The following is a 25,921-nucleotide window of genomic DNA, read 5'->3' as shown; positions in this document are numbered from 1 at the left end:
GGACACAGAACTGTTCTCTAGTGACCTAAAGAGTATGATTTTTATTGAACCTATAAAAAGTGGATATTTCCCCCGTTTCTGAATGGACTCACTTATATTAAAGTCAGGCGTAATTTGTTTATGAAATTTGCACATAGTTAGTGCTATGGGACTACTAGGTATTATTTCTAATGAGCAATAATTTTCCCAGCAAGAAACAGAAAAATAAGCAGGGATTAAATGCCCTCCTACACATTATTTAATAAAAATCCTGCCATTTAGAATGTTGGTTTTTATATAGAAAGAAATGTTTAAACTCAAATTATACTACAGACAACAAAAATAGATGATGTCTTTATGAAGACAACAAACGTACAAATTAGTATGTGTATTACAGCAAAAAAGAAAATTCTAGTTCAGTTAAAAATTGGGTCACAATAGGTGAGGCATGGTGGTTCACGCCTGTAATCCCAGCACTTTGGGAGGCCAAGGCAGGCGGATCACGAGGTCAGGAGTTCAAAACCAGCCTGACCAAACATGGTGAAACCCCATCTCTACTTAAAATACAAAAAAAGAAAAACTGGCCAGGCGTGGTGGTGCACGCCTGTAATCCCAGCTACTTGGGAGGCTGAGACAGGAGAATTGCTTGAACCCAGGAGGTGGAGGTCGCAGTGAGCCAAGATCACGCCACTGCCCTCCAGCCTGAGCGACAGTGTGAGACTCCATCTTGGAAAAAAAAAATAAGTCCACATATACAGGGATCAGGGACAGTGGAAAGAAAAAAAAATCATATGATGCCTGGAATTACATTTTGTTGCCTGTTCAAATCTCTCTAAGAGAAACCTGGTACTCATTTTCTAGAACTATTTTCAATTGACCATCATCATTCAGTGTACTTTGTGGCTTTTAGTGTAGAGGGCTTGATGTGCTCTGCATTGACATTAGAATCTTAAAGATCCTTTTTGTGAAAATGGGGCTTTTTGTTCTCATTTTCTAGGGCTGAATTCTCAGTGCAAATTGGGGATCTGGGTAATAATATACTATTGCATTGTCTCACTCAATAGTTTTATTATTTTATTTGGTGTCCTGCTAAAAGCACAGGTCACTGCATTTATTATGTATTTCTTTAATACTGAATTTTATGTTTACAGGTTTACTCTTTTCAAATAATTATATTGCTTGTAGGTCGTGTCTACATGACAAGAAAACAATTTTTTTTAGGGAAAGAGTGAACTAATAAATGTGGGTGTGGGTGTTAGTTTCTCAATGTGGAAATTGGTTCTGCCTTGCAAAATATTTCATCAGAATGTCTGTTTCAAATAGGTTTGCTCAGTCCCATTGAAGGGAGCCTCATCAAAGCCTCATGACTGGCTGTCAGTGGGAGACACCTGGTCGGTTGTCACCATGCCTTACCTCAAGTATACCCTCCATGTAGACAGATAACTTGGAGGGCGAAAATATTTGGGGCCAAATAATACAGTACAGTTTGGGAACTCTGGCCTCGTGTAGACACGACCATACGTAACAGGGTAAGATGAACTAGTCAAGAAAGGTTGTAAGAAGCTTTTTGGAGCATATGTACAATGACTAGTAATTTGAGGCAACAGAGGAATGAGTGGAAACAACTAATGAAAAGGAAAAGATAAAATTCTAAGCATTTGGTTCCATCACTTAGTTACTGGTGTCCCAGATCAATGGTTCCTCTCCTTTGACCCCAGCTACTGAAAAGTAGGTGACTCCTCTAGATGAAGCAAGAATTTTAAGCAGGAATATAGGGTTAGGGGAGAGAGATTTGAATCAGCAAATGTTTGAAGGTCCCTTCCTATCCCAGATAACAAAAAGCGAACTCATGTATTTTTCATTGCTATGACACTTCCCTTCTTAATTGATCTTCATATAACCTCTGTTTGTGTACAACTCCCTAGGTGTCTTTCATTTTTCAAAGCAATTTCAATGTACATTCAATAGCTTCTCATTTAATTCCAAGAAATTAAATTACCTTAGAGTATTGCTTGGGGTCATCAGATCCTAGAAGGTCTTTCTTTTGTTTTCTCCAAGTCGCATTTCTTTCTTTCAGCTGAGTTACTGAGCTATTCAGGCTATATCTTTCATAAAACTTCCCAGCTACTCAACAAGGTGAATTCGGGGTACTGAAGCACAGACTTATTATGTGAAACCAGTTTCGACATAGCTGTGCTACTTAACATTCTGTCCAAAGGCAGACTGCACCAGAGAAATAATGTGCTTCTTTCTCTGTGAAATTTAATTGAGTCATTTGAACCCTGAAAATCAAATAGTTACACAAGAAATTATGAGATTTCTGTCCATTCCACATAAAAGACAATTGCCTAGAGACTTGGACGTTGGATAAGCTTAACAGTTCAACATAATGTTGGTGAAAGATCTAAGTGTTGACCTTGAAGAGGCAGCTCCAAGAACTACCCTAGATAAAAGATGCTTGTTTCCTCTTTTAGTCTAACCACAAGGCCAATGCTTTCACTGCAGAGCCACACTATGACAGGGAATTTAAAACATGAACCCATATGTCTGAGACTGCTTCTGTTCTGTAGAAGCTGAGAGAGCACTAGACTGGAGGAATTTTAAACCTTAGGGAATTTTCCAAGTGCTAGATTGAGATGTTCAGTGTCTTTTTCAGTTTTGGCATGGTGACAATGGAAAATCTCTATATGAAATAATAATGGATCCATAACAAATATGATTGGTAGACAAGCACACCATCAGGAGTATAATAATCTTTCAGCTTCAGCCAATGAAACTTTGATGCTAAAACTCATTACTCTGATAATATTGCCCTCAGAATAGAATAGCTGCCTGCTGTTAATGTTCAGTAATATTTGGCTTAGAAAAAGTGTGCTAAGTTAACTTTTTTTTCGAAAATGAGAAATTTTTTTTCCAAAATGATAAAATTACTTAAAGGGGCCAAGTGCTGTCAATGATTACATTTCCATTGTAGACTGAAGAAGGAGATTGTACAGGTGGAAACAATTTGATGAGAGGGTATCTAAAATTTTACATTTAAATTTTAAATGAAGTTTTACAGGAAAAAAATTATCTATCAGTCACTTAAATGCAAATGCCACCAGAGTGTTCTGTAGGTATTTGAATATATTAGATAATTCGCATTAATAAATCAATATAATTGCTTTAATATTACTATGAAATTTCTTTAGTTTAAAATATAATTTTTAAGAAACAAAAAATAGAATATTTGGATCCACATAAAATGTATTTGATTGATTTAACTGAATTAATAAGTTCAATCAAGCCTATGGTCAGCTCAAATGACATTTTACCAGCTGTTTTTTCTGAGTTGCTGTAATTATGCCTACAGACTGAGCAATAAAGGAGACTGATTTTGGCTTTAACATTGCAATGCATTAGCTTAAGACAGAATTAGAAACTAATATTTGTCTTTCACAAGTGATGATCTCACAATGTGAAAGAGAACAAAGATCTGCAGCTGGTAAAATTTAAGATCTCACTGTTTAAATGGCTAGATTACCACAGATGAATAATACTTGTCCAAAGTCACTACTATCACGATGTATAAGAGACAGAATAATGACGTTGAGTTAGCAGCAGATGTAAAACAGAATGTATCTTCTTTGCTTTTTGTCTTTTCTGTAGTTTTGGATGGTACTCATTATGTGCATAACTAACACTGTTTACTGTATGCTTCTGTCTGATCAAGTGCATGTTTTTTTAAAAAGTTACTGTTTGCCTGCCTAAAGTTAAATGTTATAAATTTAAACCTGTTCATGTAATTTATCAGTTTGTTGAGCATGTGTTCACACCCTGTCACATGATTATTTCCTCTACTCAGAATGCTGCTTACAAACACAATACAGTTAACCTTGGCATGCTGCCCTATGGAGGTATTTCAGCAATGCATGCAGGCAGAAGCATGACTTTAAACTTGCAGACTAAGTCTAAATTTGATCATCAAGAACTACCTCTTCAGAAAGTAAGTATGGACTGCCCTACATGTGTCAGCATACCAAAGCCAATTAATGTTGTTTGTTCACTTAATGTGTTTAGGCTGTACATACAACCCTGCTTACTATAGGCTCCTATGAGTCCAAAAAGCACAAGGGCAAATAATGTAGAGCCTGAACTCTTAGCCGCTAAATGAATATTTGTAGCTGGACTGATTATCAGGTTCCTGCTTTTTGGATTGAGCTTTGCTTTTTGGATTGAGCAGGTACATGGCTTTTTGTGTTGCTTCAAGGTTCATTTTTCTTATTATTCATTTCCTTTTTTCTTCCTTTGTTTTTCTTTATTTTGTGTTTATATATATATATGTTTTTTACTTTTTTGGAGATAGTCCTATCGTCTCCTGGTGATGCATTCTGAGAACAGAGCTCAAAATTATTATTGGATTTCAATTGATTCTTTTGGAAAAGACATAGAATCCTAAATTAGGAGGAGAATTAAGTAGCTGGTACTTATAAGTGCTTCTTCAGCCCATTTTTTTGCAGGAAATATAACCCAAAAGAAAAATATGAGAAACAAGTTTGTGGCTTAGGAAACTAGGTTAGTGGAAAAGTAGCAAGTTTGCATGGTATTAGATGAAAATGTAAGAACACTGAAAGGGAATATACTGAATGAGGAAACATTTGCATTGTTAAAGGAACATTTCTGTTTGTTTAATTCAGCCAAAACTGAGAATGCACATTTTACTTGTAGATCAATTAATGCCTTCTGTCTTAGTTACATTTTAGTGGAAACCAATGAGTCATTTTCACAGTATGTCATTATGCCTATATATTTATATAGTCATTAGCTTAGTAAGTTTTTATGAAAAAAGCAATGCAAAGTAGGGATAACAGAGTGACAGTAACTTCTAAACACTTCTCTCTTAATAAAATGAATGAACATTATGACTCACCCCATCAAAATGAGGGTCATAAGACCTCAAATTCCTGTTTTATTGTTAATCTAGTTTTTTAATAACATTCCCAAACTGCGGATAGTTTGGTTCATACTGTGAGTAGAATAACAAAATCAAGAAGACATTTATAGCCACAGCTTTTTTATCACTCACCATAACTTTAAAAAAAAAAAAAACAAAAAAAAAACAAAAAAAAACACTAAATTGAAAACTTTTGAATGCTATTTTTGCTGTGCCTGGTCTATACTGCAGGACCAGTGGAGTGCTGGTAACAAATCAAAGACAAGGCCTTGATTTGTGGTATCTGCCAATGTCAGCAATATAAATACTCTCCCTATGGCTAATTTCAAGGTACCAACTTAATGTCACTGAACTTAGAATTGGGAAGATTCACGTGCAGTTAGCTCTCATGAGCCAGTACAAATTGGCTCCAACACACCATCAGCGTGACTATTTTTACTTCATTTCCTACTTTAATGGAACCTACTTTTCATGTCCTCTCAGAGGCCCAAGACTCTCATCCTCTTCCCTAACAAAACCAGTTTTCAAAAAGATCTTGAAACTTAACGGCATTAAGGAATAGATAAGATATCACAATTTTAAATAGGGACCTTTCTTATAGGGCTTGCCAATTAAATAGAAATCAAACCTTGTATTAGTCTGCTGTCACACTGCTAATGAAGACATACCCAAGACTGGGTAATTTACAAAGGAAAGAGGTTTAATTGACTTACAGTTTCACATGGCTAGGGAGGCCTCACTATCATGGTGGAAAGCGAAGGAGGAGCAAAGTCACATCTTACATGGCAGCAGGCAAGAGAGCTTGTACAGGGGAACTCCCATTTATAAAACCATCAGATCTCATGAGACTTCTTCACTACCACCAGAACAGTATGGAGGAAACTGCCCCCATGATTCAGTTGTCTCCACCTGGTCCCACCCTTGACACATATGGATTATTACAATTCAAGGTGATAGTTGGGTGAGAATACAGCCAAACCATATCAAACCTTTAAACTAAAAAAATGGAATTTCAAAATTCAGTGAACAAACTAAAGAGATCTTGGTATGATGGAAGCTATTGCCTGAACCCCCCTGAAGTTATATCATATGAAGATGCTCCTATTTTGCTAAATTTTTGACCATATTTACTTATCAATCTGTATGACAATATAGATATATACAGTGTCTGAAAAATGCCAATACACTTGAAACAGTGTTTCCTAACATCTAAATTACTCTCCAGATATAAATTAGGTATCACTGTATTAGCATATTAATTTTCTGATGTCATTTGGGGTACCCTAGAGAATGGACTCATGCGAGCTCTAAGAAGAAATAATGCAGAGTTATATTTGGGGACTTTCAATAATCCTCAGTTGAGCACATAGGTGGCCAAAACGAATTTTCTTTGGAAGCCACATTAATTGCAAATCAAGAATCATTAAAGTATTAAAAGACTCCACCTCAAAATAAATTATCATCAACATTTTATTATCTGCACCAAAAAAAGAAGAAAAATAGAGAAGGCAAGGGAGGAAAAGGATACATAGGCAGGGCGAGTAATGCATTACTCCAAAAGATTTTATGATCCAAAACTTACCACTTTAAGTCCTATAAACTTCAAGAATTTAGGCATCTGGGACAACTTTCCCAGTCACCAATGCAGGAACCTTATCAGGCACTGGATAGTTAATGGGCTGCAATAATATCTCTGGGCTCCGCTTCCTCCCATGAATTCTAGTCTAAGCCTCTGTCCCTTCGCTTTTGTACCCTCATACGTCTCTTGTACAGAGCTTTCATTTGAAAATTTGTTAGGTTTTTCTGCCACACTCTAGAATCAGCCTCTCTTTAAAATGCAGTCTCTCCAATTATTCCTCCTGGGCTCCACTGACCATTGCTAACAGGTCCCATGATTGAGGTTCAATCTCCCTGAACCCTTCTCCCCGGGAGAGGAGATAGGCAAAAATTACTTAACTTTGATTTAGAAATGCATAAAAATCTGTTATAACATGTTTGTCTTTCTACTTAAGATAATAAAAATTACCGTCTCAGATCCTTAAGACTTCTTTGCAGCCCCTAAATACTCATTAACCATAAGAATTTCACTAAAATGTAGGGTTAGACCAATTTATAAACAAACATTTTCATTAAATAAAATTGACATAACTATTTATTCTCCTGTGGAAATTCTGGAGCTGTCTCTTTTATTCATAAAATTCTTGAATGATAATACTGGCTATCTCTAGTTAGATGCTGTAGCAAATGACTTTGGGGTGTCCTAGAAAGAATGAAGGAAGTTTCCTAAGGAATCTAAATTAATGTTTTCACCTGTTGGAAGTTAGGCACTGGAAATGGAGTTGTAGCATCCATTGTGCAGGTGCTGCTCTCCGAAGGAAACATGTATCCCCACCCTGTTTGCCAAGGCTTGCCTCTTGCAACTAGGAGAAAGAATAAGCTTTTTTATATTTCCTGTCCTGCACCAAGGCAATCTTTAAACAAATTTGTAATAAACTAATCAAAGGATATAATTATTTATGAATGAAGCTTGAAGAACTCTGCACTTGATCAACTATTTACATTGTGAATATTTATATGAACAAGAAGGGAACACTCTTCAAGATTTTGCAATGTATTTTAAATATTTTCCATTTTTTCATATTTATTACATGTCAGATCAAGCATGGTACATTTTTCATGGATTACAAGCTACATATAGGCTGTCTATACTATAAAGAGTAAATTACGTCTTCTATAATTTTATAGAACTCTTTAAGATATTAAGAAAATGCCAACAAATATAACAAAATTTGTTTAATAAATTTAATTTCCTTAATATATTCATTTATTTAGATGCTTATGCTAATTTCCCAGAAAATTTAGTAATACTTAGGAACCAGAACATTTAGAACATATAAATATTTTATTAAATTACAGAATTATTAGTATTCTATTTATTTTTATTCATTCATTCAGTCATTCATTTATTCATTTATCATTTATTTACTGCCTTTCCAAAAAGCATATAAGGCAACTTTCTATGATGTTATTAATGGTTCCATGTGCTTCTTTGGATGTATTTTATTTGTAATTAAGCTTAGCTATTGCCTTGAAATTTTATGTTATCGTAGAGAAATACAAATTGTAAAATGTCAGTTCAAACTACCATTTTTAATATTAAAATTAATGGTAGAATGGATACATAGTTCCACTGGGAGAAAAATAAAGACAAGGATTTATTGAGAATCTACTATGTACCTGGTGCTATGAGGTACTTTAACTATATTTTGTCTTGCAACCCATAAAACCCTTAAAGGGCATATTTATCTCGATTGTGTAGATGGGGAAACTGAGGCTCATGTGTCACACAAAATAACTCACCTGTATTGTCACTGTTTCACTGTTGTAACTCCTGCACTTAGCATAGTAGTAGGTAGAATTTAAATCTGCTTCTGCCTGGTGCCTACATACATACTCTTTCTACTCTATGATGATGCCTTCTCAAATGTTTGTAAAACCTAACATTTTCATAGAACATGACTCATAGATTAAAAACCTCTTACCTATGCATTATTACCTCACATAACCTTCAAAACAATCTAGAGAAGTAGATATTATAGGATGGAGAAAAGAATACACAAGTAGAATATATTGACTAATCCAAAACATATCATGACCCCAATCATGCCCTGTGTGCTACAGGTTAGTGCTTTCTTAGTTAACTGAGCTTAATGAATGCTAGTAATTACCTTGTGCTCTTTCAGATCCACTTACATTTCCTGAGCACTCAGTATCACCAAGAATTATTTTCGGTAGCAATGAAAAGCTAAAGGTTATGGACCCAAGAAAATAACTTATTAATCATCCAGGCTACTGTAGCCCTAGACACAAGCAGGGCTGGGGAGGAAATCCTTGGCCTTTCCTAATTCCATGTCCACAAGTGGCCAGCTGCTAATATAAATAGTGTGGTCTCTTTTATAATGGAGACATTGATAATTTCCTCTTGTTCATTTTTTAATTTCTACCACCTTAACAGTATACCATAGCACCCACTGTTTACTGGCTTATTGAATTAGGCATTAATATAAATCAGTTATAATTTCAGGTGAGGGAAGGCTAAAATAATATAAATATATGTAATAAATTATCTTATCATAGAATTTTGCCTGGAAGAAATTAGCCTCACTATCTGTTTTACTGAAGTTGATTGAAATTACTTAGTTGATACTCGTCTCACTAGATTTTGAGTTAGAGAAATTTAGATAGCAATATTTGCACCTAAACTATTTTTAAATGTCTACTGTCCTTTCTTTCTGTATATATGCAAATGACTCAGTATCAGATAGTACCAACATTTGGTATGCATTTATTCACCCTAGTGCCAAGGCTTATTGGCTTATTTAATGCCATTTTTTTCTGCTGAAAGCAAAGCAAGATTTATGCTGCACCTCAGGGCAGCTCATGCCTATAATTTCTATTGATTCTGCTGCATTTATTATTGGCTACCTGTCCCTCAAGAAAGATTCACTTACCTATCTAATTATGAAAAAAGCTTTCAGCCTATAAATCCAAATAAATTCTTATAGACAGTGACTAAATTTACCAAAATAATAATTTAGTACTCATGTGGAATTTTGTTATAATGGAATTCTGGTTTAAAAATTACTTGGGCATTATATTACCACCTTCAGATTGAAGCCCATGATATCACTATCATTTAGATCCAAGCTTGGCATATTTTTACCTTTGTAATACCTATTTCTTCCAAAAGATATTATGAAAGTGAATAATATAACAATAATTTCACTGGAAAAACTTTGGGGATGATTGTTTTTAACAATTTTTACTGCAGATGTTTTGAATCTGTGGTAGTGTCCTTTATGAACTATGTGCCAATTACTTAGCAAAAGAAATTCTTGTATTCTTAAGGGATATGTCCTGAGACCTTTGAAAATTGCCAAATTCTAATACGACTCTCATATAATTGTAATAATAAGTATAATTTCACAAGCATACTGTATACCCATCAGTTACCAAAGCTGCTGTACCACCTAAGCTTATTTAACTCAGTTATGTGACTACTGCACACACGTATATATGTTTATACACATATATATACATAAGAACACATGCACATGCTCATACAAATGTGCAGACATATATAGATATAGAGAAAGAGGCATACATATGCATGCACATTTATGTCTCAGCAAAATTAGAAATTACTTGATCAAGTAGACACTTGGTGATCATTCATAGCAGTCAAAATTATAAATGTTAAATCCACAAATACCCACACTCATCTCTGGGCATAGCATCTGTTCAGCAAGACTTCTACTCAGAATTATTGCATGTCTTATCAAATACAATTTCTGGTTTTTCACAAAATCACACCAGCTATTTTCTGTATTATTTTGAAATATTTAAAGATGTGCAGAATTTAGAAGCTAAGGAAATAGTGCATTGTGATGATTTTCCATGTTATTATCTTTAGTTATATATGATAAGGAAAATAAAACTCATTCTTACTCCTTAAAATATCCAAAGAAAATACAAAGAATGTGGTACAAAAAATAATTGAATTAATAGCTGAACCTCAGTTCAATTATTTTCTCTGAAATAATAAATTTCAACAGTGATAGCTTCATTTTTTTAACATTTTTTCAGTAGCTTTTTTAACCTTTAATAGAATTTTAACTGCTAAGCTACTGAATTTATATACAATAGCTATACTCCTTTGGGAAAGAATGTGCACATACTGCCTAATTCTCTTTTTGGTCTGCACCACCACCACCACCACCACCACCAAATGTCAATAAATTGTTTTTAATGGTTTTTCTATTTCTGCAGACTTAAGTCATTCCTAAGATGTCTCATGTAAGAAAAACAAAAAGGCCAGAGCATTCTTAAAAGGAAGTTGCTTTCAGGAAGTTCCTTTAATTTGTTACCTAGTGGAAAGTTCTTTTTAATGTGTCTGCATGTTTGTGTTCCTTTTGGCCCCTGTAATAAAGACATGGTGTGATTTTTAATTCTAATTTTAAAAAGAAATAGATTAATTTATAAACTAGTGAAGCACCTACACCATTATGTTAGAATTTTGACTAAAAGGATTTCACATTTTTTAACACCAAAAAGAATTTTGTAATTCTGTTTCTCTGTAACAGTGACTAGGAGCCATGTCTGGGCAGTCAAAGCAAGTGTGGTGGAGGAAACACAGATAGAGATGGAGAGGATATGGAGAAAAAGGAAACCTATGTTAAATTCTGGCCACTTCTTAAAAATCTACATTGCACAGACCTGGCCAAATGAACATATTAATTATCCCACTTCACTAGCAAACAAACTAAGTCAGAAAAGACAAATACTAAAAATTCAAAAAGAAAACACTGGCCAGTAATGCTTAACCTGAATAATTATGTTTTAAATCTTAATTTTAATTTTTATTTACCATATTTTCATATCTAGAAAAAAATGTGTATGGGCACATGCAAACATATTAATCTGGAAAAGGTAAAACTAGAAAAGCAATGCTGGAAAACAGATAGTCATTGAATAGCTACCTGCTTATTTTGAAGTAACACATACTTTAAACGTGTTGTCTAGATTGAATTTTTCAAATAAACACACATCAATTCATTCCTAACTCAGGAGCTCAAATTCAGTCCCTTTTTTCTCTTTTTTTTCATACTTTTTGATAGGATTATGAAAAAAGAATTCACATAACCAAAGAACAAGAAGAAAACTGAGTTAATTTTCATTAAATCCATTAGATACTAGGAAGACTTCATCTAATGTCATAATAAATCCTATTTTAGAATTTTTCCAAGCAATGCTTTTAAAAAAATACGTGTGGTCAGAAAGCAGGTAAGGAGGTTCTGTCATTGTTTTTCAGAGGAGAACAAACTAAGACCACTAAATGTAACCAGATGAAGCCTAGCAAACAGCCCATTTTTAACATGTTATGATGAGAATAGCCCAGTTCTCCCTTTCTAGGGTAGGAGGACAATTCCTTACACAAAGTATAGTTGCACACTCTCTAGCTGAGCTTTATCAGTAGGGATCCTTTAGAACATGTGCAGAAAATGACATAGGAAACACTGGAGTATCATAGCTCAACCACAGAAGATTCCCTCAGGAAACCAAGCAGTACTTGTGTATCCTACACACTAGGGAAGGAAGGAACCTTTATGAAAATATATGTAAATATACCATTATACTCCCTCCACTGGAGGCTTTATGATGGTATATGATTGCTTGCTATTACTCAGGTTAGAATATGAAATCACCCAAAATAAAGACGGGCAGGTATTAGTATTTGTTAAAAATAATAAGCAAGAAATCAGCCAAAATGAAATATTTATGAAGAGTTTAAACTTTAATATATATCATTTATGTAAATAAATAAATTTGGTAATCAAAACAGTCATGATTTACTTACACTACGATTCTAATAGCACATTTTTAATAGCATATTTTTGATGCCTCCCCAAAGCTATTTGTTGATAATGCCATAGTACCATAAATCTTGCACTATGCCAGTGTCAGCACTATTTGGGTTTAGTGCAAGGCATATTCTCCCAGAATTAATACAACCTTATAAAATTTATTTTAGGTTATGACTTGGAATATTAGAACTTACATTCTATGCATTATATGGTTTCAATTTCTATTCTAGATGGTGAGATTATACTAAAATTAAGCAAGTTTTAAGTGCTGTGGTTTTTAACAATTGTAACAATTGGTTATTTTTATTCTGATTATTTTTATTCAGGTACTGTAACTAATCTAAATTTTTCCTTAAAATTCAGTGAACAACTCTAAGATGGTTATTTAATTGCATTTTTAATTGCTTCCAAAAAGCTTTCAATTTACAGTTCTTACCCAGTAAATAGTATATAATATTTCCAGTTCAGGATGTATGTTTTTCTGCAATTAAACAAATTTAATTTTACCATGATCATTAGGGACTCTTTTCAGAAAACTATGGTAAACTTCTACTACATCACTAAAGAATGCCATACCATTTTTGCAATAGACCCCGTCCCAGCAAAGCAACATTTTAGACAATGGACAAGAAGATGTATCTCCTAGTGGCCAATGGAATCCTTATCCACTTGGGAGGCGGGATGTACCTCCGGACACCATTACTAAAAAGGTAACCAATTTTTAATTAATGATACAAACCATGAAGCTTGCACAATCTACTACAATATATAATCAATATTTTGTGTCTTATCATCATTTCTAAGTTTGTGATAACTTTAAGGTAAATAATATCCTACTACAAGAGTTTGGTTGACTGTAAGTACACTGAAAAGAATGGAAAATGAACGCTGCCAGCTGTTCAAAGTTGGAAATAAATGTTTATAAACAGCGTCCTGCAACCTTTCTACAGATACTCTTTCCTCTTACCACTCACCTTTGAAGTGCACATATAGAATGATATGTGATATACTTCTGACTCTCTTGGCTTTAACAGTGTGTTGTAACCAGTTTGCATAAAAGAAAATTTGATTCACTATTTCTAAAGTTATGACAATTGATTCAGCAAATATTTAGTGAACAACTATATGTACAACTATGTGTGGAGTACTTGCTAGATATTGAGGAAACAAAAATGAAAAAGATACAGTTTCTTACCTCAAGAGCCTTTTTATCTAGTAAGGTGTGCTGAGTGATAAGGAGGTAATTATAATATTACATAACAGATTACCACAGCAGGAGTAAAAAGAAAGCCACAACTTGGGATAAGATACTTGCTACATATATGAGAGAAGAGAGAATTTGTATTCTAAAATATATTTTTTAAAGCTCTTACAAATCAGTAATGAAGACATACAACACAGTTTTTTTAAACTGGCAAAATACAAGGGGAATCAGGTGGGTAAATAAATACTAAAACAAAACTGAACCTTTTTATCAATCAGGGAAATGCAAAAGAGATGCCATTTATGTTTACTAGACTGGCAAAAATTAAGAAATCTGAAAAATACAAGTTGTTTGTAGGTATAAGAGCAGTGGAAACTCTTTTAGACTTCTTATGGGAATATGAAACACCATCACCTTGGTTACAAATTTTCCTGCAAAGCTGAATATGCACATACCCTACATTCTATCAATTCTCCTCTTAAGGTATTAAAGTAGAAAAATTATCATACATGTCATTCAGGGTACATGAAATGTTTCCAATACCAGAAAACTGGAAAAAAACAAATGTTTACCACCAGGAGAGTATGTAAATAAATTATGTTAATCACACAAAGGAATATTTCAAAGCAATGAAAATTAGTAAACTATAATTACAATAATGTGTGTTAACTTTAGAAACATAATTTGAATGGAAAAATGTTTCAAGAGATGGCATAAATATGTAATACCATATTTACAAATCCCAAAACAAGCAAAACTCAAAATATAATATTTAGGCATAAGTACATAAGAAACCTATTATTATAAGTAAATGGTAAATATAGTATTTAGAACTGTGGTTATCTCTAAAGGTAAGGTAGGGGATGGAATCAGGGAGAAAGTGGATATTATCGTTGGAACTATTCTAATTCTAAAATTGAATTATGGTTCTTTACACTCTACTTTTTAAGCTCATGAGTGTTCATTTTATAATTGTGCTTTGTAACCTACATATGTATTACATACTTACATTCTTTATAACCTAAGTGATTTTTCCCTTGATGACTACTTCAGTGCTTTCAAAAAATGCATTAAATATCAAATTTTATTTTATCCAAAATATTTGGTAATGCCACTGATTTACAGGCATTTATTTTATGCATGTTATTAATTTGACTATTGGGTAATATTCAGCATCATAGGTAAACATAATATGATGTGGTTAATGCTAAGAAGATGGGATACAGGGCTATGACACCACCTGGAAAGGGTACCTGTTTAGTGAGGAAACTAAGAGCAGTGGTGTCAAATAAGGCTAGAGAGATATGCAGGAGCCAGATGATGCTGGGATTTATCCTGTGGGAAATGAGAATGGGAATATAAAGTGTTTTAAACAGAGAAAGGACATGATCAAATTTTTATTTAAAGAGCCCTCTGATAGCTTTTCAGAGAATGAATTAGCGAGGAGAAAGACTGGAGCCAATAGAACTAGTTAAGATTCTATAGTAATTCAGGTGAAAGTAAATGGAAACAATGGGTGATGGAAAGAAATGCTGTATTAGTCCATTCTCACATTGCTATAAAGAACTACCTGAGACTGGGTAATTTGTACAGAAAAGAGATTTAATTGACTCACAGTTCCTCAGGCTGTATAGGAGGCATAGCTAGGAAGGCCTCAGGAAACTCACAATCATAGTGGAAGGCAAAGGGGAAGCAAGCATGTCTTCACATGATTGTAGGACAGAAAGTGAGAAGGGGGAAGTGCTATATACCTTTAAACAAACAGATCTCATAAGAACTCCATCACAAGAAGAGCAAGAGGAAAGTCCACTCCCATGATATAAACACCACCCACCAGGTCCCTCCTTCAACACATAGGGATTACAATTCGACATGACATTTGGGTGGGGACACAGAGCCAAACCATAACAAATTCATAGATCCAATATCATGATAAATGTTAGAGCCAAAACAATCTTGTGATTGGACATAGGGCATAGAGATAGATAAAAGTTCCAAGGTTGATACCCAAGCTTCTAATTTGGTCAGGGGAGTGATGATGTTCCATTCACTAAGGGAAATACAGAAAGAGTAATAGGTGGAAGTGGAGGAAGAGAGAAGAGTTTAGGTTTTTACATATTGATTTGAGGTAGTTTTAAGGCATCCAAGTGGAAATGTTCAGTGGATGTTTGGATATATTTATCCTAAGTTCAGTAGAGAAATCTTAGCTGGAGCTTCAAATTTAGGAATCATCAGAATATGTGTTATTGAGCCATGAATGAGGCAGAAGGATGACACAGAACTCCATGGAACACCAACATTTAAGAGATGTACAGTACATAGGAAAAATAGGCAGAAAAGAAATAATCAAAGATTGGATCAATACAGTGATTTTACTGCAAGCTGTAGAAAATTCAAGGGAGACATTGTTGAACTTCAAGGAAACACTTCACTAAACATGAGAAGTAGTTGAGGTTTACACTATGCCTCAACTTTAGTACTTTGTTCTCCCTTATTAAATACTTAGGGATTTATTTTCCCATTCCGCTCTGCCACCACACTGTTGGCTCTATCCTAAAATTGGTTTCTCTCGTAATTATAAGATTACTACCAATGACGATTGGTAATATGAGCTTCCTCTTTCAAATCCAGCAAGAGAGAGAAGCAAGCTTCCAGTAGCTGTCTCTTATGTGCAAAACCTTTCTTCCCTGAGTCTTTCAACAAGCCTCATCTTACATCTCACTGACCCAAAATAGCTAAGGACTTCCCATCCTAGAAAAAGAAATGGAGTTTTATGATTGGCTTTGGCTGATCAGTTGGAGTAGAGTAGATGGGGCTCTCAATTTCAATGACCGCTAAGAAACATGTAAAAGGAAAAACAAGGGAAAATGGCACCTTGGAAACAGTGAGGGAAGAAATGTTTTTAGGAGGGAATGATCAACTGTCAAATGATGACAAAAACGTCAAGCAAGATAAGTATGACTAAAGGCTCCTTGGATTTAGCAACAAGGAGGTTATTGGTGATATCAGCAAAAGCAGTTTGCTTAAATGATGGGATGGAATCCATAGGAATCTACATTAAAGGGTAAGTAAAGAAACCTATAAAACTCAAGAAAGAAGTAATGTACTAAATGTACTGTGTCTTCTTCCTACTATTATGATAAGCAGGTTCTGATTATCCCATATTATAGCAATTTTGCCTAAAATCTGAGATTCCTGAACCTATAAATAGATATGTCCACCTATCACCTCTCAGAGTAGAGAGAATAAGGACCACTTTAAATATTCAAATTTAGTTTATATTACATATTATATATTAGTTGAATAGTCAAGTTAATATTCAGTGAGAATCAACCTAAGGAAAGAAAAATGGTCATGGGAGTATTAGCCTGGGCTGTAAAATTTGCTGAAATAGATGCGATAATTGTACTATTAGTTATTGGGTTTCTATTTGACTCTACAATGACATTTTTAAAAGTTAATATTATTTTTGCAGTTGTTATGGAGTGAGTACTTAGGCTAGACATAATGGGAATGGAAAGATAGAAAGTGAACTACAAATTGAATGGGGAATCAAAGGGGAATAAGTGGTAAAGAATTCTTAGCCAGTGTCTGATTTGAGTCTATTTCTCCAAGCCTCTGTAGATTTTTTTTTTTTTTAATCTTGTTTCTCCAACTAAGCCATCAGAAAACACAGTAATACTGTAGGGATTTGGGGGGAAATTATGGAAAGTCTTTGACTGAACTTGTGGCTCTCTGTTGTGGCTATCATAGATTTTTGGTTGCTCATGGCCATGCCAGCCAGCACTTCAAGCACTACAGAGAACAAATATGAGTATCTTCCAAGCTGTGGATCCAAAACTTAGACACATAAAGTAATTGGACAAGAAGTGTTTATTTCTCAGAATTTTGCTTCTGTCCTATGCACCTGAGAGTGACAAAGTGATGGAAAAATGCCAAGAGTGTTAAATGCTGTCTTTTTTTTTTTTAATGGAGTAAAATTAGGTGGTAGATGTTATTCCTTTCTTGCTATGCAGTCCCAGAGTCACTATATATATATATATATATATTTTTTTTTTTTTTGCATTATCTTGCTCTGTCGCCCACCCTGGAGTGCAGTGGCACGATCTCGGCTCACTTCAGCCTCCCCGTCCTGGGTTCAAGTGATTATCATGCCTCACCCTCCCAAGTAGCTGGGATTGCAGGCATTCACCACCATGCCCAGCTAATTTTTGTATTTTTAGTAGAGACAGAATTTTGCCATGTTGGCCAGCCTAGTCTCAAACTCCTGACCTCAAGTGATCTGCCTGCCTTAGCTTCGCAAAGTGCTGGGATTACAGGCGAAAGCCACCATGTCCGGCCCAAAATCTCAAATTTTGATGTCTGTTAGTGTAAAAAGTTTAGGATTCACTGCTAGAAGAACATTTTATAGCTATGTAAATCCCCCACCCAAAATTCCAGGCAGTATTATATGAATACTTTAAGAACTGCTGTTTAAAAATTTTGCCATTGCTGAAAACAACCATGGTTTCAGAAGGAGAGTTTGTATTTTAGGGTCCTATTACATCACTTCTGTTACTCCTACAGTCTATCAGATTATGCCACAGTCACTATAGTCACAATATTTGGTTCCATGTATTAAATTTTTACATAAGGCAGTGTGTTAAATGCTTTAACATATTTCTTTATCTAACTTTCACAGCAACTATATGAAGTAAGCACTATTATTTTGTTAAAGAAGAAACTCATACTCAGAGATTAGGTTACTTGCCAAGCTCACATGGATAACTTATCATTTTATATTTCCCTCCAATATGTAACAGAAAATAATATGAAAGTGATATTATAAAAGATAAATGCAAAAACATGTTATTTTAAATTCAGATATTGTACTCTGATTTGGTCAAATCCTCTATAGGGATGACAAGGCTGTTTTGCCCTAATTCTAAAATGATACTCTTTTAAAAGGATTAGAAGTCTTAAACACGTTGATTATCTGTAAAATGTAAAATTAAAGGATAATATCTGCAAGGGTATGTTAGAATGATGGAGCAGAAAAACATTGCAGCTAAAAGGCTACAGTGACATATTAAAACCATTGAAACCAAACACTTCCCTTCTAGAATGGATAACCAAGAAACTATAAAATCCTAGCATTTTAAAATCTGAAAATTCTTTAGTAACAAGAGACTAGGCATTCAAAGGTCTCCTTTAGCATCAGTGACTCTTTCCACCCTGAGTGTCTGTTCCCTCCCTGAGTGTTCTAGGTTAAGTGCATAATGACTTGGTAGTTGGAGTAATAAAGATGGCTAACAAGGGTCAGTATCAGGATGGACTCAGAGGAAGAGGAAGGCTTTAAAAATTTGCTGATTAGTCTTGGCTCACAAACTTACCTCTTATGCTGAACTTGCCTGTGATTTTCTCACATCTACAATATTAATTCAGATATTAAGCACTTCAGGATTGCCAGGATTGTCATCTCTGGGACATATCTCGGAATTTATCAGAAGAAGAAACTAGAAGAAAGTGTGTGTGTGTGTGTGTGTGTGTGTGTGTGTGTGTGTGGTCATTTTCATGTTCTTATTATTCTTCCTTTACCCCACCCCACCCCCAAATTGTAATTTTTGCTTTTTCTAAAATACTTTTTTTAAGATTTTTTAATTAAGCTTATCAGGAGGAATATTCATTTCTTATTTTAATTGTGTCATTTGTCATGTTTTTTAATGTAATACATTTCAATGTTTCTTTCTATAAAAATTTAGAAAGGTAAGATCTAAAATACCTTTTGAAAATCATAAATTGTTTTTCTGTCAACCATGTGGCCAAATCATCATTTGTGCTTAAAATAACTGGATCAAATTTCTTTTTTTTTTTTTAATTTAAGTTCTAGGGTACATGTGCACAACATGCAGGTTTGTTACATATGTATACATGTGCCATGTTGGTGTGCTGCACCCATTAACTCGACATTTACATTAGGTATATCTCCTAATGCTATCCCTCCCCCCTCTCCTCTCCCAACAATAGGCCCCGGTGTGTGATGTTCCCCTTCCCATGTCCAAGTGATCTCACTGTTCAATTCCCACCTATGAGTGAGAACATGTGGTGTTTGGTTTTTTGTCCTTGCGATAGTTTGCTGAGAATGATGGTTTCCAGCTGCATCCATGTCCCTACAAAGGACATTTTATGGCTGCATAGTATTCCATGGTGTATATGTGCCACATTTTCTTAATCCAGTCTGTCACTGATAGACCTTTGGGTTGATTCCAAGTCTTTGCTGTTGTGAATAGTGCCGCAATAAACATACGTGTGCATGTGTCTTTATAGCAGCATGATTTATAATCCTTTGGGTGTATCCCCAGTAATGGGATGGCTGGGTCAAATGGTATTTCTAGTTCTATATCCTTGAGGAATCGCCACACTGTTTTCCACAATGGTTGAACTAGTTTACAATCCCACCAACAGTGTAAAAGTGTTCCTATTTCTCCACATCCTCTCCAGCACCTGTTGTTTCCTGACTTTTTAATGACTGCCATTCCAACTGGTGTGAGATGGTATCTCATTGTAGTTTTGATTTGCATTTCTCTGATGGCGAGTGATGATGAGCATTTTTTCATGTTTGTTGGCTGTATGAATGTGTCTTCTTTTGAGAAGTATCTGTTCATATCCTTTGCCCACTTTTTGATGGGGTTGTTTGTTTTTTTTCTTGTAAATTTGTTTGAGTTCTTTGTAGGTTCTGGACATTAGCCCTTTGTCAGATGAGTAGATTGCAAAAATTTTCTCCCATTCTGTAGGTTGCCTGTTCACTCTGATGGTAGTTTCTTTTGCTGTGCAGAAGCTCTTTAGTTTAATTAGACCCCATTTGTCAATTTTGCCTTCTGTTGCCTTTGCTTTTGGTGTTTTAGACATGAAGTCCTTGCCCATGCCTATGTCCTGAATGGTATTACCTAAGTTTTCTTCTAGGGTTTTTATGGTTTTAGGTCTCACATTTAAGTCTCTAATCCATCTTGAATTAATTTTCGTATAAGGAGTAAGGAAAGGATCCGGTTTCAGCTTTCTACTTATGGCTAGCCAATTTTCCCAGCACCATTTATTAAATGGGGAATCCTTTCCCCATTTCTTGTTTTTGTCAGATTTGTCAAAGATTAGACGGCTGTAGATGTGTGGTATTATTTCTGAGGGCTCTGTTCTGTTCCATTGGTCTATATCTCTGTTTTGGTACCAGTACCATGCTGTTTTGGTTACTGTAGCCTTGTAGTATAGTTTGAAGTCAGGTGGTGTGATGCCTCCAGCTTTGTTCTTTTGGCTTAGGATTGTCTTGGCAATGTGGGGTCTTTTTGGTTCCATATGAACTTTAAAGCAGTTTTTTCCAATTCTGTGAAGAAAGTCATTGGTAGCTTGATGGGGATGGCATTGAATCTATAAATTACCTTGGGCAGTATGGCAATTTTCACAATATTGATTCTTCCCAAACTGGATCAAATTTCTGCAGGGATTTTACTTGGTAATATAAGTCAATCTATTATAAAAACTTTTCAGAAGACCAGAATAAACCAATGTAATTTAAAATAAGTACAACTTATTTAAAAGATATTTAAAAGTACAACTTAAGAAAAATCACCTTAACCTATATATCTAGAAATTTAAATAAATGCATTTTATTATTTTATAAATATCTAAAATAGATAATCATGACCAGTTGTAGTGGCTCACACCTGTATTCCCAGCACTTAGCACTTTGGGAGGCCGAGGCAGGCAGATCACTTGAGGCCAGGAGTTTGAGACCAGCCTGGCCAACATGGCAAAACTCCATCTCTACTTTAAAAATGTCAAAAAATTAGTCAGGTATGGTGGTGTGCATCTGTAGTCTCAGCTACTGGGGAGGATGAGGCATGAGAATCCCTTGAACCCAGGAAGGGGAGGTTGCAGTGAGCTGAGATCATACCACTGCACTCCAGCCTGGGTGACAAGAGCAAAACTCCATTCCCCCCTACCCCCAAAAAAAGATAATCGTTAAATTACAGTCACTGAAAAGTAAATTTATTGAAATTGTTTTCCACTGAAAAGAAATATTGTTATCAGTACTCTGTGTATGTAGAACTGGAATAAAAGTAACTATAATTTTTGGCTTTTGTAATTTAACTGAGGCTAAGCATTGTGCTGTTGAGGTCCCTTATGTCAAAAGTTGGGGAGAATGTAGCTTATTTACATAGAAATAGAAAAAAGTCTGAAATAGATGAGAGAGAGAGATGAGGTTTTAAATATTGGGGGAAAAAAATAGATGGCAGAAAGTAGAGTAGATCATGAGGCTGTAAGCAAGCAAGTCAAGATGTGGAAGAAGCAGATACAAAAATCACCCAGGTAAACATTACATATAAGAGATGCAGAAATAGAATTGTTTCTTATTTCCATTAACCTCAAAGTCAAGAATATCTGTTCTGGTTTAGAGTAAAATTGAAACTGAAAAATGATTCTAAAACCTGAGTGATTGTCAATGCTGTAACTAAATTTTCCTTTTGTACAGAAGCAAATATGTCAAATAGAATTGTTTTTTGCCTTAGGCTTTGTATTTTTTCCCTCCCAAAGAAATGCATGTTGTTAACAGTGAAGAACCCCCAGGAGTAATGTCTTTACTTCATTGGTCCATAAGCAAATGAGAACAATCTTCTCCATCACTGGGAGTAATACCAGTCTCAATCATGAGACTTCTCTTTCCTGGTTCTCTTTCCCAAGCCTCATTTTTCTCCTCCGACAGTAACAAATTTTTCACTGATCAGAGTAAATGTTGTTTCTGGTAGACTAGGCAGTCACTAAAACTCAGAAACAAATTGGAGTTCCTTACAGAGAGTCATTCTCAATTCCAAACAGCTTTCTAAATGCTAGGAAAAGGGATCTTTTGAGTCAGTAGGTAGGTGGAGATTCTCTGTTTCTCTCATCTTTTTCCCCTACCCTCCTTTTGGTGGTGTCACTTAGAACTTTGTGTCAAGCAATGTAAAGACTGCATTGGTACCTGTGGTAACAACATATTCTGCTGAGGCTGCTGAGGAAAAGTAGCTTCAAGAGACAGCGGCCAAATGCATTCACTGTCAGTAAGCTCTGCCCAGAAACAAGAAATGAGTTCAGTGAAAGGCCAAATTGATTAAATCATGTAATTATAATTTTTAATTTAAAAAATGTTTAGCACAATCTGTAGCCCCTGGAGAGACATTTCTTAAAGAGAAATTTTGCAGTTTTTCTCCTGACCAAAAGCCATTTTTTTCAGGACATAAAAAAGTGGAAAAGTGGGAAGATACCAAATGTGTTCAAATAAAAAGAGCCTTCATCTCCAGTGAGACTTTGAAAATGACTCTTTAGATCTACAGAAATGCAACCCTACTTTCCTTGGAGTTTTGGTATCTAGAAATAACCTAGAACTGAATTATTTGTGTGGCTAATAAGTACCTACTCTTTAATTTCACCTCTGGTTGAAAAGGAACTTTTAAGTAGTAGTTACAATCATACTGGTCACCTGAGAGGCAATCAACCACTGTCACACAAACATCCTCCAAGTTAGGACAGGTTAAGAGAAGAAGAGGTAGGTAGATGAAAATTATACCTTATAGAACTTTTGATTAGTGGTCAGTTATTGACAACATTGTTAGGCACCCACCAAACACCAATAGGAGGCTTTTGAGATTTCTGATGCTTATATTAATGATACATTAGTAATGTATTAAGACACCCCTTTACTTTCCCTGTCTATCAAATGTATGCCTGCATCCCTACTAAACTTGTTTCAGTATGGTCTTTATGGCGGTAACATTAGTTATTGCTCTGGAACAAAATAAAAATGCACTGTTGAGGTTGTAAAAATTATATTGTGCAGAACAATCCAAAGAACAATTATATGAATATCTGCAGGCTCAAATCAAGTTGCACTCCTTTTACATAACTTTGCCAGTAATCTCATTCAGATGAATTCCAGGTACTCTTTTAAAACATATCTTAATTTATATATTACCATGTTATTTTTTTTTGCAGAAAATCAGTAGAGCCATGCCTTTTGCTATACTTGGGAAAATAAGACTAAACACGTCCAATTAGAGTCACTGTCCCCGCAACTGCAAATTATTGATATAAGATAGAGATGGTATATACATATGTAGACTTGCTTGTTAATAATTATTAGCCAATGCCAAATAAACCAAAGTACATGACCTGGAGGAAATCAAAAATTCCATGAAAATGAGACCTTTCAGAGGCAGCTCCATGACTTAATAATAGCAGTTGAATCAGGAAAAAGGATTTGAAGAAATCAGTGAAACAATTTATTTAACAATCCATTTCAAATATTTATTTTGTTAATCTGAAGAGCTAGGATAATATATTTCTAATTGATTGATTTTAGTATTATTTAATTCATGGGTGTTTTTAAAGCTCATTCTATTTCTATTGTTATTAGACTTGTTCTCAGAAATAGCGGGGATAGGAGGTTGTGAAAATGTGAATGGAAAAAAATCTCTAACTGAAAGCAAAAATGACAGCTGAATAAAATACTGTTTAATTTACAGTCACCTTTGTATTGGATTTTTCTCAAGACAACATTATTCTTTAACTCACAAAGCATACCTTTATTTCCTAATACCAGTGCAACAATACAGCTGTCTGCAGTATTGAAGGACATCACCGTCACAAAATCGGGGATTGTTCTCACCCAGTCTTACTCTAAATTATTTCCTTAATAAAAGTGTAAACCCCAAAAATGTCCGTCAGAAAGCTATTAAGTCAGAGGTAGAAAATAAACTTGCCACAGATTAAAGCAATAGAAAAACTGGCAGATTAAAGTACTTACTCCATCAATATTTGACATAGATGTTCCTTAAAAACAAATGACTGTTCTCCAGAAAATTGAAATAACTCAATAGCATTTATGCTGTCTTTGGAGAGAAATCTAAAAGCAAAAATGTGGAATTAATCCAATGCCATAAAAATGTTCCTGGTTGAGATGAACTGGCAGAGATCAAGGATAGTTGCCAGATAGAGATGTCAAAATTATAAGATTCCATTTCTTGCCACTTGGTCTTTATCCGACTTACTCTACTAGCTGTAGGTTCTTAGAAATCTTAAGGGTGAAATAAATTGTTGTCAAACTTTTATCGTTATTGTTAACATCTTCCATTCTGGGAATATACGTCAGCATCATCACAAAACAAACCATAGGTTGAAAAGTGTAGACTCATCCTCAGTTTCATCATTCAGCTACTAAGGATGCTCCATTGTTTTTTAATTTTGGTAAATAATTTCCTAAATCCGTAGCTATGTTTTGTTGGTTGACATTTAATCATAGGAGAATGTACTTATAGAGATTCAATATGCCAAAGATGACTGCCTTTGTATATCAGCCAGCGGCTATGCTAAGACATTTACACTGAAGTGAAAGGTCCTACCACCTCATTTTTTATCTGTCATTGGAGACACTTATATTACCAGTATCTGACTCCCAAAAAATTCAAGATCAGCAAATATTTTGAATGCCCTCTAAAAATACTGCGGTATGCCACCAGGATGAAATGTCACCAAAACCCCAGGACAGAAGGAACAGCTTCCTGCCCCCTTTATTTTAAGCTGCAGAGCTTCCTTCCGTATATTTGTGCAAGTTTGTCTTCTGGCACTGACATGGAAGAACATAGATTTTGGCATCGAGCTGGCCTAAGTACAAGTAAAACAGGACGAAAAGATTCAGCTTAATAGGTTGTTATAATCAGAAAAAGAATATCTACAGTACATACAGTAGGCACTGTACTAAGATGCTTAACATGCAAAACACTCTCATATCATCTTCACAACTTTATGGGGCGTGGAGTTAGGTGTATGAAACTGAGAGATAAGGATTGGAATCCAGTGTTGTCTGGGTATACAGCCTACTCTACCCACTAATTATTCCCCTCATATATTTTATCCCACACACCCCACCCAACAAAAAAAAAATCAGAAAACATTATAGCATAGCCCATTGAAATATTAAATAAACTCAACACCAGGAATATATTTGATATATATGTAACTAGTACTTTTTGGCACGGCTTGGTATTTTTTTGTTGTTACATTTTCAAAAGAAAGAAACTCAAGCACTAGTCACATTTTTTAAAATAATTTTTGAGTCATCTTCAATTTGTTTTTATTGGTCTACGCAAATCAGAATTTTTAGAGATTTTGAAATGCATCTGTTTTCCAAACCTTCATGTTCTTTAATCTGAAACATTTACAAGTTCTTTATTGACCTTTGTGAATCTCAGAACAAAAAGAATCAGGAGGACTAAGTACAATATAAACTTTAAAAGGTCTCTTAAGCGCTAGAGGCCTCTTCTTCATATTGAATTTAGTTCATTTTGTTAATTTCATTTCTCAATAACATAGTACATC

At 34.8% G+C, this 25,921-nt stretch overlaps 1 protein-coding gene across 10 annotated transcripts in view; it reads left to right on the top strand.

Moving 5' to 3' along the window:
- Positions 1-25,921, top strand: part of LOC105498361 (leucine rich repeat containing 7) — a 571,142-nt gene that overhangs the window by 465,014 nt on the left and 80,207 nt on the right. For 8 of the 10 annotated variants that reach the window (XM_024798135.2, XM_024798136.2, XM_024798139.2 and 5 more), the window contains 2 exons: positions 3,824-3,964; positions 12,927-13,046. In XM_024798135.2, the coding sequence (XP_024653903.2) occupies positions 3,824-3,964; positions 12,927-13,046 (261 nt within the window). Of the gene's footprint in view, positions 1-1,302; positions 1,509-3,823; positions 3,965-12,926; positions 13,047-25,921 lie in introns of those variants that run through there. The other 2 variants (XR_011619899.1, XM_024798137.2) reach the window with 2 other exon arrangements.

Source organism: Macaca nemestrina, chromosome 1 (genome assembly GCF_043159975.1).
Source record: "Macaca nemestrina isolate mMacNem1 chromosome 1, mMacNem.hap1, whole genome shotgun sequence".
Classification (NCBI taxonomy): Eukaryota; Metazoa; Chordata; class Mammalia; order Primates; family Cercopithecidae; genus Macaca; species Macaca nemestrina.
The sequence above is the reverse complement of the archived record's forward strand: the minus strand, read 5'-3'. Positions and strand labels throughout refer to the sequence as shown.